Source organism: Amphibalanus amphitrite, unplaced genomic scaffold, assembly GCF_019059575.1.
Source record: "Amphibalanus amphitrite isolate SeventyFive unplaced genomic scaffold, NRLGWU_Aamphi_draft 000168F_arrow, whole genome shotgun sequence".
In the NCBI taxonomy this organism is placed as follows: Eukaryota; Metazoa; Arthropoda; class Thecostraca; order Balanomorpha; family Balanidae; genus Amphibalanus; species Amphibalanus amphitrite.
The window spans coordinates 539,421-558,704 of record NW_024881663.1 but is presented as its reverse complement, the minus strand read 5'-3'; the positions used below and the strand labels follow the sequence as shown (position 1 = coordinate 558,704).

Here is a 19,284-nt window from a genome sequence, read left to right as displayed (position 1 = left end):
AATGATTAAATGTCATTGACATGCTCATTAACCTCTCATGTCTGTGTTGTTGGACAGTTCCACCGGGCCAGCCAGAGTTTATACATGATGGCCAGACCGTGTCGGGGATTATCGGACCTCTGCAGGAAGGCCAGCCTCTGGAGGTCACCTGCAGGTCACTGGGAGGTGAGTCGCTGAGTACCCAGGACTCCCCGTCTGGTGTCAGGTGTTCATTAAATAAGATCACCATAAGAGCGCCATTATCGGACGCTCTGTTGGTTCCCCGACAAGATGAGACGAGACTAGACGAGAGGAGGTTTTATCGCGACCGTATCGCGCCATTCTGGGCTGATGAGGTTTCCCCGGCGCGCCCGACCGGCTGAAAATTGCCAGATCCGTGTTGCCGGTTGGGTGTAGCCGGACAGCCTGCAACGGTGCCAGACGCCACTCGAGCGAGGCCAATTTGTCTGAGTGACTGGCGCCGGGGGAGAGCCGGCCGGCTCCGGTGACGCCCCGCGAGCTGTCAGGGGTGCCGGCGTGTCGCAGCGAACTGGCCAGGCCAGTGCCCGGTCGCTGTAACTGATCGTCGGTACCGGCAATGCAGTTTGCACTGCACGGTCACAGTTACAGCCTAGCCAGTACCCGGCCGCAGAAACTGCACCACCACGGCCTCGGACACTGCAGCGCATTGCATCCCAACTGTCACTGCACGGCACACGCACATTCGTCCCGTAGTCATAACACTTGTCTGTGTCATATTCCCAGTCATACCCATCGACTTAACCTTCCAGGCGGTGGGGGGGGGGCATTTTTTTGCCCCCCCCCCCTTAGTTTTTTCGATATATCTCGAGAACCGCTGCGCCGATCGTCAACAAACTTTCAGTACCCTCCCGGGAGCAGCTAGCGCACATGGTGACCAAAAATTTTTCCAAAGGCTATGATAGGTTGGCCGCTAATGACGTCAGAGTGACGTCATTTTTGCCATTTTCGACCGAAAAAAGGTTTCGCGGGAAGAGCTGTCAGGCCTACAGCTTTAGAGATACAGAAAAATGTTTTGGACATAAAAGGTGTGGAATCAAAAGGGCTACAAAACTGCTATTTCGGGTTTTCGAATTTTTTGGATTTTGACCCCCAAAAATCAAAAAATAGATTTTTTGAATATAATAGCTAAAAAATCCAAAAAGTTTTTTGAATTTCGAAAAAACGGAATATTTGTGATAGTCCCTACCGCCTTCTATCTACATACCAAATTTGAGATCGATACCTCTTTTTTTTTGGCCAAGTTATAGTGAAAAAAACTGTTCAAAATTGATGACGTCAAATTTTCAAACTCAATTGTTTTAGCAATTCCAGACCTCGTAGCGCAAAACAAAGACCACCATTAGACTCCCCGTGACGAGCTGCATCGAATCGATACCCATTTTATGCAAAAATATCAACTTTGAAATTTGACCTTTTTTGACCTGACCTTGACCTGACCTGCACCAGAAAGTGACCTCAACCGTACCTGATGGTCTTATAACCAACACCATTGAGTTGGAAATGAAAAACTGGCCATAAAACATGCATCACAAAACCTTAGTAAAGTTGGGCTCATGTGGTGACCCTTGGTGACCTTTGGTGACCTGGTATGACCAGTGACCTCTAATAGCAACATATGTACTAGACAACTGACGCATTATCGCTGATTTTCGACAAAATGCGTTTTACTCGGTGTTATAGCGCTTTCCCTAGAAGCCCCGTGAACGGTGAAACATTTTATCTTTGACCTGACCTGTGACGTCATCGGTGACCCCGAGGTCAATGAAATTTGGTTTCCCTTGACAAATTTGTCAGGGCTATCGAACGCCGTTTGAATTTTCGGGATCCGTCCAGTAGTTTCGGAGATACGGGGGGGGGGCAAAAAAGTGCCCCCCCCCCCACCGCGCGGAAGGTGGCTGGTAGGCCCACCGCCTGCCGGGTTAAGTCACTGCATTCCACAGATCAGTGCAATAACTATTGTAACTAACTATAGACTCTGATCTCACATGTTACATAACACAGCCATACCTTTGCAGTCATAGGCTTTCTCAGCACCGCAGTATACACCCTCCAGTTAAAGGTAGTGTGCCACCTTTGAAAGATTTCCCATTTTATTTTTCCTAGGATAAGAAGCTTCTGTTTTTACCTAATATCGCAAAAAAAATCAAAAATGGGCCTGAAATAGTGCCTTTTTCGCCTAAGAGTTTATCGGTTTTTCGATATGTATAACAACTGTACTGGGCTGAACTGCAAACAGGCGTCGGCAACAATCGCGAATGCGGCGCACATGTGACAATAAGCAAAGGTCATTATAGAGTTACGACGTACGGGAATGAGTTATCAGCTGTCTAATCGTAGACAACACAATGTCGAGCCTTAACCCTCGCCGGCCGAGGGGGGGGCGGGTGCCGCCCCCCCCATAGGGTTTTTTCGCGATAGCTCCGAACACGCTGGCGATAGAGAGCTGAAACTTGGCATACCTGACCTTTGATCCAAGCCGCATCTTTTGACACCAACCGCATTTTAGGGTCAGGTCAGGTCACTGACCTATGACGTCATAAGTGAACCTCTGCACGGTCTTCAGATGTCGCAACTTCGCAACGCCCTCACTGCCAGAGGAGATGTCACAGGGAAATGAAACTTGCAGGATCTAGTATCCATTATGAGTCTCACAACTTGTATATCTCGGATTTTTCCTAAAGGTCATATGAGGTCAGGTCATTTTCGTGACCTCACCATTATAAGTCAATGGGGAAAAATTCAAACTGCTATTCTGGCGCCGGGAACGATCTCCAACTATCTCAAGCACACAGAATCGTGATTTTATGCACTCCTTGCAAGGTTAGATGCATCACTTTTGCAATGTTGACCTTGCGTGACGTCATTTATGACGTCATCAAGGTCATATTAGTTTTTCGTCAATAACTCTTGATCAAATTGAGCTAGCGAGCCGGGAAAGCCACCAATGGACTCAGGAAGACCTGCCGAATCGAATGATATGCGACATGACCCCTTTCGACCAACTTCGTGACCTGGGGATGCTGACCTGACCTTGACCTGAGGTCAACACCCCAAGTTGACCTGACCCGGACAAAAAGTATATCATTCGACGCGCCTGAGCGAGACGAACACGATGCTGCCAAAATCGGCGCTCTGCGGCCGTTTTTTGCGAAGTTATTCACCAAAAACTGAACCGTACCTTGGGGCACTTGACCTGACCTCAGAGGTCACCGGTTGACCTAGGACCTTAAAATCGGGTACCAATCTCTGCGTCTCGTAACGGCGCACACGCTCGTTTTTTCCGCGACGCGCTAGCTCCACCAGGGGCGAAACGGCGAGGGGGGGGTCGTACCCGCCCCCCCCCCCCCTCGGCCGGCGCGTATGTAGAAAACCAATAGGTCCGGCGAGGGTTAAACTGTAAGCCTGTATTGGTATTGTTTCTTTTATTTGGCTGTCGAACATTATTTATGGTTTGAAATATGATTTTATGTAAAATAATTGATATGAAAAAGCCGTCTCTTAAGTTATGACCCCATTTCACCACACGCAAGTGGCAGAAATGACAAGGATCAGCTGACGCATTTTTCTTGGCCGAAGTCAGAGCGCGCGGCCCGACGCACCACCACCGCACCACAAAGTATGAGCAGAAGCCGCGCCCAAAGCGAGGGCCCCGGTAACGTGAGGTAGCCGAGTCGGGGCAGCGTGCGCTGACCCAAGCCGGGGCCGCAGCTTTGGGCGCGGTCTACCGCATCCCCGCGGGCAGCCCCGGGCTATCACATGACACCGGGAGGACGCGCGGCCCCGGCTTGGGTCAGCGCACGCTGCCCCGACTCGGCTACCTCACGTTACCGGGGCCCTGGCTTTGGGCGCGGTCTACCGCACCACCTAACAGACGTGTTCGAAACCGCAGGAGATGATGATGAACGGGTTTATCGAAACTTGATTGGATGAGCATATCGGTAATAGCGATTTCAGTGTGTGCATTTATTGTTCATAGTGGTGTGAAATGTGGTTGGGGTACGACCGACAACCCGTCGGGGCGAATTTCGCACTGGGGTACTCAAAATTTGAAGAATTTAAGACGTTTCCATGAGTTTTGAAGGTATGGATAAGTTCTAAAAATCCGGTTCTCCTTATCTGGGCCATTAACTCCATACGGTCCAGGAAAGCTGGCACACTACCTTTAACCGCCACAACATTAGCATTAGTCATTGCCGTCGTTGCAGCAACATCTTTACCCAGGCACGATCACAGTCAAAGCTGCCACTAGCTTGGCCTACTCCGTGCAGTATTTTATACTGAACAATCTCAGATATTACACATACAACCAACAACATTGTTTATGCCTGCCACGATCCCGGAACCTTTTTACGATCTAACTTGTATGCTTATTTTTCCAATCGTGAGTTTTCTCAGAAACATACACAGACCTGCTAGTCTGGCTGCCATGAATGCCTCTGCAGCTATTGAAACATCACTAACACTGCCCCGTTCGGCGCACGGCCCTGCGCAGCGCTCGGCGGCCTGCACGTCACATTTCCTCCCAGTGTCGTCGTCGTTGTCTCGTCTGTCGGGTCGCGCTCTGACACAGGACGACCAGCCCAGCAGGTGTGGTTCTCACGGGTTCTCTGTTCGGGTGAGGTGACGGTGACCGGTCGGCTGCGCACCTCTCACGGTTGATCGACCACCGACCGGAGATGTATCGAGATGGAGACGCGGAGACGATAGAGGAGACACGGAGATGGTAACGGACCACCAGCTGGAGATGTATCGAGATGGAGACGCGGAGACGACAGAGGAGACACGGAGACGGCAGCAGACCACCAGCTGGAGATGTATCGAGATGGAGACGCGGAGACTGGAAAAGGGACACGGAGGCGGAGACAGAGACCACCGACCACCGATATACCGAGATGGAGACTCAGAGGCATCAGCGGAGATACGAAGACGGTACCGGAGACAGAGGCTGAAAGACGGAGACAGAGACTGAGAGACAGTGACGGAGACCGAGAGACGGTGACAGAGACCGAGTGACGGTGAATGAGACCATCGACCACTTACATACCGTGGCAGAGGCGCAGAGACAGCAGCGGAGACCCTGAGACGACAGTGGAGATACGGAGACGGCAACGGAGACAGAGACCGAGAGTTGGTTACGACGGAGACCACCGACAGCGATATGCCGGCACGACCGAGAGACGGTCGTATACATAGATAGAAATGGAGACTACCAAACTTGACGGAGTTAGACATTAAGACAGGACAGATACAAAAGATAGGCGGAGAGAAATTCCATCACATATGATGCCATGGGCCAGTCAGTTATCATTGCCAAAGCCCGTCAATGTTTTTCAATGCGTTTAAACGGCTCTAAACTGTGGCTGTAAAGGCTGCCTTTAAAAGTCAATGCCGTTCGTTTCATCGGTAGGCAGAACTGAATAAAGCACGTGATGACTGCAATCGCTATTCGTTTCCATGTTACACACCAGTAAAACGCCTTTTGGGCGAAGAACGAGCGAGCGAGATAGTGAGCCCTGCACGTGCGGAAGGGCGAGAGGGTACTTCCAATGGGCTTGCGCAAAGCACCGTTCTAACCGGTCGCTAGCGGTGTACCAAATTTGAACGCAATCGGCCCAGCCGTTCCTGAGATCTGGAAGCGGCATTCTGCACGTGCGCACGTGCAAACGGGGTCCAAAATGACTTTTGCACGGCACCCTACTAACCGTTCCCCAACCGTGTACCAAATTTGAGCGCAATCGGCCCAGCCGTTCTCGAGATCTGGAAACGCCCCCTGCACGTGCGCACGTGCAGTAGCACCCTAATCGCAACACATGGGAATGCATTGCCTGGTGGGTGCCTATAGGCACTGCCTACCTGTATGCCAAGTTTCAGCGAAATCGCCCCAGTAATTACCGAGTTACTGAAATGGGAACAAATTTGACACCTCTTATTGTTGTATTTTGCACGTGCACTGGGGGTGACCCACATGCATCGAGAGTATCCGACCCTTGGTAGAAGGGATGCTGCTACCCTACAAAAATTACCGCAAGCCAATCGCCCAAGCGGCTGCTGAGATATGAGCCTCTCAAAATCACTACTCTTGCAAAACAGCTTGAACACCCTTGACTTTTCACGTGGCACGTGCCACGACGGTCACTGAGATGTATTAAAAGTAGTCAATTACGGGGTAGAAGGGATGGGGCTACCCAACAAAAAAGACCGCAGGCCAATCGGTCCAGCGGTTGCTGAGATATAAGCCTCTCAAAAGCGTTACAGGCCGGGCCGGGCCGGGCCGGGCCGGGCCGCTCATACTGAGATTTTTCCGTTATATTGACCAGTAAAACGCCTTTTGGGCGAAGAACGAGCGAGCGAGGTAGTGAGCCCTGCACATGCGGAAGGGCGAGAGGGTACTTCCAACGGGCTTGCGCAAAGCACCCTTCTAACCGGTCGCTAGCGGTGTACCAAATTTGAACGCAATCGGCCCAGCCGTTCCTGAGATCTGGAAGCGGCATTCTGCACGTGCGCACGTGCAAACGGGGTCCAAATGGACTTTTGCACGGCACCCTACTAACCGGTCCCCAACCGTGTACCAAATTTGAGCGCAATCGGCCCAGCCGTTCTCGAGATCTGGAAACGCCCCCTGCACGTGCGCACGTGCAGTAGCACCCTAACCGCAACACATGGGAATGCATTGCCTGGTGGGTGCCTACCTGTATGCCAAGTTTCAGCGAAATCGCCCCAGTAATTACCGAGTTATTAAAATGGGAACAAATTTGACACCTCTTATTGTTGTATTTTGCACGTGCACTGGGGGTGACCCACATGCATCTAGAGTATCCTATTTTTGGTAGAAAGGATGCAGCTACCCTATAGAAATTACCGCAAGTCAATCGCCCAAGCGGCTGCTGAGATATGAGCCTCTCAAAATCACTACTTTTGCAAAACAGCTTGAACACCCTTGACTTTTCACGTGGCACGTGCCACGACGGTCACTGAGGTGTATCAAAAGTAGTCAATTACGGGGTAGAAGGGATGGGGCTACCCAGCAAAAAAGACCGCAGGCCAATCGGTCCAGCGGTTGCTGAGATATAAGCCTCTCAAAAGCGTTACAGGCCGGGCCGGGCCGGGCCGGGCCGGGCCGGGCCGCTCATACTGAGATTTTTCCGTTATATTGAAAAGACTCACTTCGCTCGCTGCGCTCGCTCGCTCGTAACCAGTATAACGCCTTTTGGGGCGACTAACGGAGCGAGCGAGAGGGTGAGCCTTGCACGTGCAACATTTCGAGGGGGTACCTCCAGCTGACTTATGCACGGCACCCTACTAACCGGTCTCTAGCGATGTGCCAAATTTGAGCACAATCGGCCCAGCCGTTCTCGAGATCTGGAAGCGGCACCCTGCACGTGCGCACGTGCAAAATGGGTCCCAACTGACTTTTGCACAGCACCCTACTAACCGGTTCCTACCCATGTGCCAAATTTGAGCACCATCGGTCCAGCCGTTCTCGAGATCTGGAATCGACCCCTGCACGTGCGCACGTGCAGCAGCACCCCAATTCTGGCACATGGATATGCAGTGCCTAGTGGGTGCCTACCTACATGCCAACTTTCAGCGCAATCGGCCTAGTAGTTACCGAGATATTGCAACAATAACAAAACGGACACCTCTTCGTTTTGCACGTGGCACGTGCATAAGGGGTCACCCACATGCATCAGGAATAGTCCAATACTTGGTAGAAGGAATGAAGCTACCCTACAAAAATTACCGCGTGTAAATCGGTCAAGTGGTTGCTGAGATATAAGCCTCGCAAAAGCGTGACCACGGCCGGCCGGCCGGCCGGCCGCTCATACTCAGAAATTTCCGTTAATCTAAGGAAAGACTACGCTCGCTTCGCTCGCTCCGTAAAAAGACTCACTTCGCTCGCTGCGCTCGCTCGCTCGTAACTAATCAGCCGTTTCCGTTGCCGGCCATCAAGCGATTTCTGTGCAGTTTGTGGTCAGTACTGAATGAGTCGTCTACTAAACTGGCTGATAAAGTTGGCGTAAGTAATAGATGTTTTCCTATATCAGGAAGCCAGCGGCGCTCTGTCAGCTAAGGGCACACTCGACTCAGTTTGCCGGTCGCTCGGCGAACAATGTCGCTGTCGCGCCAACTCGGGCGAGGGATACAGTGATCGACATGCCAGCCTTGATCCCTGGATAGAGGAGGATCAGCTCACGCTCGGCTGGCCTGGGTTGCTGTGCCGGGCTTGACTACAGAGCAGGAGAACGATCATGAGGGAACAGCGTGGTCGCAATGAAGCACACAGCTGTGTTTTGAGGTTTCTGAAGTGAAGCAGACTCATATGCATCCGCTCGTATTGCCAGATATTGAGTTGCTGAGGAGTTGTGAATGTGATGCCCGCCTTCGGGTGTACCTAGCGAGGGGTAGGAGCTCAAAAGTCCATACCCTCACGTATTTTCTATTCTTTTATTGTCACTATGCGCCCACCATGTACCGTAATACTGGTGCCTATATGGCACTCTGCCTCATATCACGCAGTGAATTCTTCATGTCTGTTATCCTGTTATAAAACGGCGCTTTTACAGAGTCGACCGCTTTTTCGCCTCTATTGTGTGTTTGGCCATGCCCAATGCGTTATCCCTAATCATCACAACATTGCAGCAGCATCACTTCTGACAAATATCACGTGACTCTGCTCTGACCCGCAGGCCGGCCGCCGCCGCGTGTCACGTGGTTCCGAGACGGCCGCCTATTGGACGACACGGACAGCGGTGACCAGGGGTCGGGTCAGGTGACGAACGTGCTGCGACTACCGCCGCTGGGACGGGACGACCTGCACTCGAGTCTGGTCTGCTCGGCGGCAAACAACAACATCAGCTCGCCCGTCATCAGCAAACTGGCCATTGAGATGAGCTGTGAGTGAGATTGGATGCGCTGGCTGAAGTCATGTCGTAGTCTGAGCTCTTGCAATGGTATCCAATTATTCAGATAGAAGCTTAATTCGCGGAGGGTCATTCGGCAATCAATCTAACTTGCTAGAGTCATTCAATAGATGAAACGCACCACCATTTCATTATCTATTTCTTGCGAGCTAAATGGTTAGCTGGGGTGTTCACTGTACTACATATTCTGACATGTGCTTATACATTAGTGATGACTCGAAATGAAGAGCTATCTCCTTTTTCGCATTTACTCGTAAGCATCGATTATCTGGTTAAGATGGTGGCCTTTACGGTGAGGTTTCTTACATAGATGTGAGAGGAACGCCGATCGCGGCATGGAATTGCTCCCGAAGGTGTGTTGAGGAAAGGTTTCCCAAGTTCCATAATCGACAAAGTGCACATAAAGTTGTTGGGAGTTTCCAACTGGGATCCTTCCTCAAAACAAAATGCAAATGAAGCAGGCTTGGTCTGAACCTATGAACATTCTAAAACATTTGATTTGGAGCTGGCAGCGCTGTTTTTGCGTAAGCTGAAGTGCACGGGACCGATGGCTGGCCATCTGTTCGCTCGGATCGATCTTTGGTGACCTCTATTGGTCTGACAAACAAAGCATCATCAGATAAAGGCGGTTAAATCTGAACAGTTGATGGAGGCAGCTTGATTTGCTGCACTTTATTGGCCAACTAAGCCTGCTTTGGGTCTAATACGATCGTTCCCAATTTAATCTCGGGCTGCTATTCATTCCCAATTAAAGTGGTCTAGCTTTCTCCTGAATGACGGTTGTTTCGATACCTGGGTTTTGTTCCATTATTAGACTTATTACATAGGGTAGAGTGGGGCAAAGCGCCCACCCTAACTTTCCAGCCCCAGTATCTCTTTATCTTACAAATTTGAAAGACAACTAGGTAGCTGATCTGGTAGCTCATTACCTTGGCTTTCTTCGAATAACACATCAGAAACAAGTGGCATGCATGGTTTTTGAGATATGCCATCCGAATTGAGAGGACTACAAATCGGGCGTTTTGCCCCACCCATGGGGCATAACGCTCATATGAGTGGGGCATAACGCCCAGTCCTGAACGTTTCATTACACGCTCGGTACTCTGACAAAAGAATGCAGTATTTATCCATTCTCATTTCGTTTGACTTTAAATCAATAGATTACACCACCAAACACATCTTGAACACTGTTGTTACCACCCCACTCCTCATTCAGTCAACGGGCTGTCACCGCCTTAAAGAGCGGAGATTAGTTCGTGCGAATAAATTGTTCCAGGCGATACTAACCAGTATATTGCATATTTCATAAGAATCCTGAGCAGTAGAAACGTATCCCGACACTCACTTTCAGCCAAAAATGTTCGCAAATACCCGTACTGTATAACTCCCATTAGGGGTAAAACGCCCATGATGGGCGTTTTGTCCCACACCAAAGTGGGCGTATTACCCCAACAGCACATTCAAAACGAAGTCCACCAAAATTAAGCGTGTGACGATTGTGTTGCAAACCAGTAAATGCTCAAAACGTAGCTTAAATCCGCAGGTTCTGCGTAGCTAAATTTCATTGCCTACTTTAATCTCTGTCAGACAAAGTTTTAGTAGTATGAAAACATGTAATATCTAAAAATTGTCTGAAATAAACTAATCTTTATCTTACGTCCAGAACAACCCACTTGTAGATCCGAAAAAGGGGGCAAAAGTAGATTCCTGCTCGTTCTTGAAAATGGCTATCGAGAATTCTTCGAAAAGTCGAGCACTTCATAAAAAAGAGGGGTGGGCGTTTGACCCGCCCTGGGCCCTTTGCCCCACTCTACCCTAACCGATTATTTCGTTTTCTGTTCGTCATATAATTACAATCAGCATATCAAGTAATTAAAACAAATCATTCTACTCGAGTTTTCTTCCTGATCTAGGAAGGGGCGCCCCACCTCATCAATGCTCTTTGTTGTCATTGTATTGTCATGCAGATGCGGATGACATTGCTGTCAGGCTCTGTCAGTCGTCTTGGTGAAGTTTGATTTCTTCCAAGAATTGGAATCTCTGCTCGTCCCATGCTATTTTAAGTGTGCCGTAACTCTCAGCCTCATCTAGGCAGTAGATAAGCCTTTATCATCTTTTTAGACAGACCCTTCTTACTGCACGTACTTTCTTATCGGGTCGAAGTTCTACGTTGTGCCACATAATTTCATCCTGCATCGGTCCCATTCCGCTCTTTTCTTAGGCTGGTCATTGACCGATCAGCTCAATGTTCGTACTCATCACATGTTCTTTTATGATATTTTTGAAAATAAATTTAGTCCGAACCCTTTAAATGGAAGGACTCACAATTGGACAGAGCCCCCGCTAAGCGAAGCTTGTTGCGTTGACCCTGCCTCTGGCCCTCTACCCTCCTATCGCGCTATTCGGGTTCTATGGCAGATTTTGGAGTCCAAAGTTTAACGTGCGCACATAGCCACGCACGGACGCACATTTCATTAATTCGATATTAATTTGGCAGGTTTATTGCCCTTCCATAAAACTACCATTTTTTCTTATCTATGAGGCTAACCTCAACCTCAAGTGCCTTCAGCCTGTAAGACAAACCTCAAGTTCTGATACTTCTACCCACCACGTTTCTACTCCCTCAACACGCCTAAAAATGTCGAACGAATCCAGAATTGGGGCTTATTCACGCTTTCTGATCATATCCCATCAATGAAATCAGATTGTGACTCACTCAAACGCTGTTCGATCTAAGAATCATGTTTCGATTTAGATAAAAGTTAATTGGCTGCAAATAGCTTACCAACTCATTAGCCTGCTTCGTTATACATTACATGACAGTGAAAAATATCGTGAACAGATCTAAAATTACGTTTTTGATAAGCTATATTTGTCAGGAAACGCAACGGAAGTCACCTTTACCTAAGGCATGTGTGACATAGGCCGATAAGTTCTCATCATAAGGGACACCATCAATAGGCGTACCCACTTCCCGGCCTCTCATTCTTGTTTTACACCTCTGCTGAAAGTGCGCTCGATCACATTAGCGAATTCCATTTACCTTCCCACGCGACCGCAAAGAAAACAGGAAACTTCATATCTCATTCCCGACCGAGGCGGCGGGCGGGCGGCGCCGGCTCGATACCGTGTTGGACGCTTCCCAGCCGTACGCCTCTGCAGGCAGGTGGCGAACCGGCGGGTATTCCACTGCAGTGATGCAGTGATTGCCATCATAGTCATTCCCTTCAGATCTGTGCAACAGGATATCATTCCATCAGACGGGTGCCGGGTCGAATTACAGTGGCCAGCCGCCGGCGATGCCGCTGATGCCGCTGTTTTGTCCCAGCAGCTCCGAGTACTGGAACAGTCAACAATGAGCGCTGAATTCTGAGCATTAAGCAGCAGCACTGAGCATTAACCCGCGCCCCGTAGGGCTACCGGCGGACCCTACCACCCGTAGGGGGGGGGGGGGGGGGGCGTTTCGGCCCCCCCTAAGATCTCGGAAAGTTACCGGCCGATTTTCAAAATTCAAACGGCGTTCAATAGCCCCACCTGGGAACTACCTTTTGACCAAATTTCATTGACCTAGGTCAAACCGATGACGTCACAGGTCAGGTCAAAGGTCAGATTTTCACCGTTCACAGGCAATTCAAGAAATGTGCTGTGAAAGCGAGTAAATTGGTAATTTATTGAAAACCATCGATGGTACCTTGTTCGTCAAACACATACTTTGCTATCTGAGGTCACTGATACCAGGTCAGGTCACAGCGAGGTCAGGTCACCGGGGGTCACAATATGAATGTGTCGTGTGATACATGTTTTATGGTCCATTTTACATGACAAATGCGATTATGTGGGTTAGGCAGCCTTTGGGGCCAGCCTAGGTCACGTTTTGGTGAAGGTCAGGTCAAGGTCAGGTCAAATTAGGTCAAATTTCAAAGTTGATTTTTTTGCTTAAAATGGGTATCGATTCGATGCAACTCGTCACGGGGAGTCTAATGGTGGTCTTCGTTTTGCTCTACGAGTTCTAGAATTGCCAAAAATTGAGTTTGAAAATTTGACGTCATCATTTTTGAACAGTTTTTTTTCGCTATAACTTGGCCAAAAAACGAGGTATCGATCTGAAATTTGGTATGTAGATAGAAGACGGTAGGCACTATCACATATATTCCGTTTTTTTCGAAACTCAAAAAACTTTTTGGATTTTTTGGCGAATATATCCAAAAAAATGCTTTTTTGATTTTTGGGGGTCAAAACTCAAAAATTTCAAAAATTCGAGATAGCAGTTTTGTAGCCCTGTCAATTCTACACCTTTTATGTCTTGACTAGAGGTACAGGTTTGCGCGATAACTGTATGTTTTGATTAATTATATGTGACGGATGCATTAGTTTGGGTGAGTAGCTTGTATTTTTAGCTGTATCATTTGGGTAGATTTGGGTAGCTGTTTTTAACCCTCGCCCGTAAACGGCGATCTGCCACCTTCGCCCATGCAGGGGGGGGGGGTTGGTGCGACCCCCCCCTTGGCGTTTGAAAACGGAGCGTCGTAGAGCTTAGCGGAAAAGACCAACGGATTGCTCTCGCCGAGATCTCGCGATTGGTGGTATATTTTTTGGTCCTAGGTCAACATTTGACCTATTTATGACCGGTCAAAGGTCAAATTTTCGGAAAAATAGACTTTTTTCAACTTTCGGCGGCGATTGCGGCAAAACGGTGGGAGATATCGACTTGAAACCTTCACTATCGTGTTCCTTGATCAATTCTCTATCGTTTGGTATGTATTTCGTTTCCCTAGCTCTAAAAATGGCGCGTTGGGAGCGCCGGAAGTCGGCAAGGTCACAGTCGGCGGCAGAAATTCGAAAAATCAAAATTTAAATTTTTGAAATCTGATTGTATTTTTGAATTTGGGAGGTCCATTTGCTCCCTATAGAAGCTAATATTGCTGCATATTCCCATTGAGGTGACAAGAATTAGCAAAATAGTGGTTCGGGCGCTTTTCAAAAATAGTACCGGACGCTGTTCCTCTTGTGACGTCATAGCTCCGTGACCTGACCTGACCCGGTCAAGTTTCTTATACCATATGATAGCCAATACTTGCCCCAACATGCATGTGAAGTTTCATAACGATCCATCAACCGATCTCCGAACCACCGGCAGGAAACCTCGGGCGTTGGCACTCAGTTTGTGAAAATCCGGCCGGAGGCTGTTCCCTTTGTGACGTCATAACTCCGTGACCTGACATGACCCGGTCAATTTTTTTTTATCAAAAGATGCGCAAGGTTTGCCCCATAAGGTACCCAAAATTTGGCGGCGCTGCGCGCCGCCGTTTTTGCACTATTTTCGAAAAACCTCAGGGGGGGGGGTTGCACCAACCCCCCCCTACATGGGCGAGGGTTAATATAATAGCGATAGTTGCGGGGTGTCCAAGTCTTTTGTATGTTAGGCCCTTTTTTAACTCAATCCTACCCCTACCCTACCCCTACCCTACCCTACCCTACCCTACCCTACCCCTACCCCTACCCTACTCGTACGCTACACTACACTACACTACACTACACTGCACTACACTACACTACACTACACTACACTACACTACACTACCCTACCCTACCCTACCCTACCCTACCCTACCCTACCCTACCCTACCCTACCCTACCCTACCCTATCCTACCCTACCCTACCAGCGACAGTCCAAGTTTCAGCTAAATCGGCCCAGAAACGGCTGAGATGTTGCAAAAATAAATTAAATGTATTTTTTGGTGAATCCCCTTGGCCAGCGGTGCCTTGTGTCGGCCTTCGTTGTCAAAGGTCAATGACCTCCCGGCTCTGATTATTTCCACTCGGTCTTTTTAAGCGAACAACTGAGCCTAAGCACGTGCCCTCTGCTCGGCGCCGGTCGCGGCCCCACCACGTGCACACCGCTGAACGCACCCGCTCAAAAGTTGACACGACAAATGAGTGCACGCGTCCGACTTGGCTTGAAAATTTCACCCCCGTAGCCCTCACCGTTCCCGAGTAATAGCGTGTTTTTGCCAATTCTAATGTTAACCCTATGGGCACGCGAGCACGCGCCGCGGGCGCACCCCCGGCCGCATCATGCCCAAAAATTAATACGAGCTACGTGTAAAGGTGGCCCACATCGCTGTAAAATTTCACGGCCGTAGGTCAACAGACGCCGCCGCAATAAGCGCTACAAAGTGCGTACGTCGCACACGGCGTGGGCGTGGGCGGCGGGGTACTTTTTAGGATTTATAATATAGATCATTTTTCTGTATCTTCAAAGCTGTAGTCCTGACAGGTCTACTCGCGAAGGTCTTTTTTCGGTCGAAAATGACAGAACATGACGTCACTCTGACGTCATTTGTGGCCAACCTATCATAGCCTCTGGAATTTTTTTTTTGTCACAATGTGTAAAATTGATGCCCGGAGGGGTTCTGAAAGTTTGGTGGCGATATCTCCAGCCGTTTAGGAGATATCGACCGAAAAGGACAGGGGGGGCCGTTTCGCCCCCCCCCCTACGGGGCGCGGGTTAAGCATCAAGCAAGCCTTTGAGGACCCCGCCTTTCGGCGAGACCAACATCGGTCGCACAGCCGTCACCGATTTGTCCGTCTCTGACCTACCCTCGCTCCGGTTGTCAGTCCTGCTAGTCTGTTTCGAATGTCGATCCGTTCATCTCTGACCTCTCGCCTCTCTGGTTGGTTCGCAGTTCAGTCACTATCGATTCATTCCGTTCATCTCTGACCTCCCCCTCTCCGTTTCGCAGTTCGACCACTGTCAGTGTCGATCCTCGGCTCAGCGCAGGCCTCGCTGGAGCCCGGCCATCCGTACGAGCTGGTGTGTCACACAGTGGGCTCCCGACCACCGGCCAATGTCACCTGGTGGATCGGGCAACGACGACTCACCGGAGACACGCTCATGGTAAGGTAACGGGGGAGAGGGTCTTGGGAATGATAGCCGGGACACTCCTATGGTAAGGGACGGAGAGTCAGTCACACGGTCACACATCACTGGAGATATCCTCATGGTAAGGGAAACCATAGTCTCAGAGAGAACGGGTTGAGTGTGCCATAAAGTGGGAATTATAACTTTATTTTATTCGTGAAGGAGTGGTATAAGTAGCAGAAAGTAGGATATTTGCATGCATGAGAAATACGAGAAAGATTTCCGACCATCCGAATTATAACTTAGTCTTAGATAGAAAGCTAGTTTTATTGTGACACGCTTAACACAATGTTACGCCCGGTTACGTTCCCTGCATGATGGGGCAGTCCCGTGACCTTGGGTGACAGGTGTCAGGTGCCGGGACCGTCCCTGTTTTCCGCCTCAGATCATCGCTCTAGTATGGCGTGACCAGGCGCCATTAGTGTTCACGACCCCGGTGCTAGAGCCGCGACCGGCCGCTCTGACACGACGAACCAGCCGAAACAAACAGCCCTCCGCGGCATGAGTCCATTGGGCGGCGGCCCTAACGTATGGCGGAGTGTCCGTCTGTGGCATTTATCGCCGACCCCCCGGGCAATGTCGCATGGAATTGTGATTTTGCGCCGCGGCTGACGATATTTATCTTACTGTGCCGTAAATGAGAGATTGTGCCACACTGACGCCGATTGATGGACCATTGCATTGGCAGGGTGAAATGCAATTCGCGGGGCTCATTGGCACGGCTGAAAATATTGTGGTCATCAATTGCAAGTTGCCACCCAAAAATGACCGACATTGGAGTCCTGTGCTTTTTAACCGAAATATGATGGCCATCAATACGGTGACTATATAATCTGATTATCTTTGGCTCTGTCAGTTTTGAGGAACATTCTCGGCCATGCATAGTATCTTCATAGTTCAATGCATACGGTGAAATATCACAAATGCATTGTTTAGAGACACAGCAGCAAACACTCTGTCCAATTGTCCAGGCTGACCGTCGGCTGTGCGGTGACCTCAGCGCCCCGATGTCCACAGGAGATGAGCCAGGGAAACATCACGAGCAGCACTCTGCCCTTCACGCCCACTGCGGCAGACAACGGTCGGTCCCTGCGCTGTCGAGCAGAGAACTGTCTGGTCAGGGACGGAGTTCTAGAGGACAGCAGGGTGCTCAACGTGCGCTGTGAGTACTGGACGCAAAGCGTGGTTCAGTTATAACATGAAATGTGGCCTGCTGCATGATAGGTATAACTTATGTAATAACGCCTATTATTTGACCGCATTTAAATGTCAGCGCTGAATTCCAGTCGTCAATTTTGTCACGCATTTAAAAGGGAAGTACTAATTAAGTCATTCTAAGCCCAGGGAAGGGACCCCGTCCACACGGTTGCTCGGCGGTCTGTTGGCGGGGTCAGTGCTGGTTGACCAGAGTCACGCAGTAACAGTCTGTCTGTTTGGTTTGGTTTTGGGGTTACGCTAGGATTGAAGGTCAACTTTGGTAGCAAGTCCACCACTGCATACGTTCTCTGTTTTGTTTGTCCCACGGGTACAATGAAATGAACTCAAATACATCATTAGGGAGGCCAATGTTGGAGCTTCACTAGAAACCGAATTATCCTAGATGAGCTAGCCGAACATAATCGAGCTAAAAGACTATATCCATTCAGTTGGAATTGTATTGTTGGCTGCAAGCAGGCTCAACCTCTTCAAATGTCGCAAGCCGTACAAGGAAATGATTGTTAAAAGCACAACTAAATATACAAAATGAAAACTTTGTCCCATTCCGGAAGTTCAGAAGATTAATCTAAAATCGAAGGGATGTTATTCAGGTCCTCCAATCTCCAAAAAGGAAAATTGAGTCCTTGTCTATAAATGTGCGTCGTTCGGTAGGTACTGAATACTCAGCACTAAATTGAATGCAAAGTTTCATGTCTCGCAAATCAATGCCGAAAATAATTTTAAGGAAGTGCGCGCAATATTGTTACAAAGCGAATTTCATATTTCCAGGCTTGACAGCATCAAACTTTTTATGCTGTATTTGCTGTGGTTGTCCCTGTTGCCATCACTTTTATCTTGATTGGTATTTGAATACACATGTATTAACGTGCTGTCCGCTGACGGGCGCTGTGTCGTTCCAGTCGCTCCCATCGTGAGTTTGCGATTGGGTCCGTCTCTGGACCCGGAGAACATACGGGAAGGCCAGGACGTCTACTTCGAGTGTGACATCAAGGCCAATCCCGTCATTTATAGCCTGAGCTGGCTACATAACGTGAGTAACCGACGGATGTTTGGCATTCGCAGCATAAATACTGCGATTACACGGCAAAACAAAATGTCTAGAAAACAATCAATTTCACATCGCTGGAAAGGTGCCTACATTTATCCAGACTAATCATGCATATAATTTGCATGTGTATAATCATACAGTCCAACAGACAGTCATTGCTGAGATCAAACATCGTTAGGCACCTGCCCCAGGCGTCCAATGTCATGGCCCTTATCCCATCCATCAGCTCCGCTGTGTATGTGAGTTGTCTTCCGGTCATCGCGGCGGCCCAGCGCCTTCAGCAGCGCTCACTGCAGCCGGGAAATCTCTGCGGCGAAGATGACGCGCGGCTGTGGCGAGGTTAAGCCGCACCAGGCGCGTCGATTTATGGCGCGCTCAAGATAAAGCGACGGTGGCGGCGCGGCTTACGAGCGCGCCGGCCACCGGATGCGACCGCCGAGCACGTCATGACACGGCCGGGGCCGGGATTCCAGCACTATCAGGGTTTAGGGCCGCCCGGCCGACGGAGAACGACCGGATACGGCCGGCCGGGTACGCCGCAGGGCTGCTCTGCCGCCACGCCAGTCTCCGTCCTCCCCGGTCGGACTGTTTATTGGGGGAGAAGGGAGGGGAATGTCCCTCCGAACCCACCAGTCAACTGTTTGTAATCGCATCCACTGTCTGCATTCAGGTATCTTTATGTTTCTAATCAATTGCCTGCTGGGGTGTCCCTCTAATTCCTTCTTTCGTCTGTTTGTTTGGGTGACTCCTACCCTGCACCAATTGTCTGCCTGGACAGCGTCTCTCACTCCGACAACCCTCTATTGGTGTTGGTGCGACGGTATAGGGTTAAGGCCTGGCTACTCTATGCGTTTTCTTCGTGCGTTTTTTGCGTGTTTGCATGTTTTGCGTGATATCGTTCTAGAAAAAAGAACGATATTACGTTTTTGTGATGTTTTTCACCTTAAATTTTAGTTACATAAGAGTTATATTAGCTTTTGTATATAAACAAAGTAAAAATTAGGTATATTGTTTATAACTTTTTTCCTAGAACGATATTACGCAAAACACGCAAACCTACAAAAACGCACGCAGAAAACGCATAGTGTAGCCACTAGCCAGGCCTTTACGGTAAACAGCGCTGTTGGAAACTGGGGGCGATGGCTTGGAAGGG

General features: G+C 49.4%; 1 protein-coding gene across 1 annotated transcript in view; it reads left to right on the top strand.

The window, feature by feature from the left end:
• LOC122383594 (nephrin-like) overlaps window positions 1-19,284 on the top strand; it is a 91,113-nt gene that overhangs the window by 46,923 nt on the left and 24,906 nt on the right. The window contains exons 4-8 of the mRNA XM_043370185.1: window positions 58-165; window positions 8,709-8,915; window positions 15,687-15,841; window positions 16,883-17,027; window positions 17,983-18,113. Coding sequence (XP_043226120.1) covers window positions 58-165; window positions 8,709-8,915; window positions 15,687-15,841; window positions 16,883-17,027; window positions 17,983-18,113 — 746 coding nt within the window. The remainder of the gene's footprint in view (window positions 1-57; window positions 166-8,708; window positions 8,916-15,686; window positions 15,842-16,882; window positions 17,028-17,982; window positions 18,114-19,284) is intronic.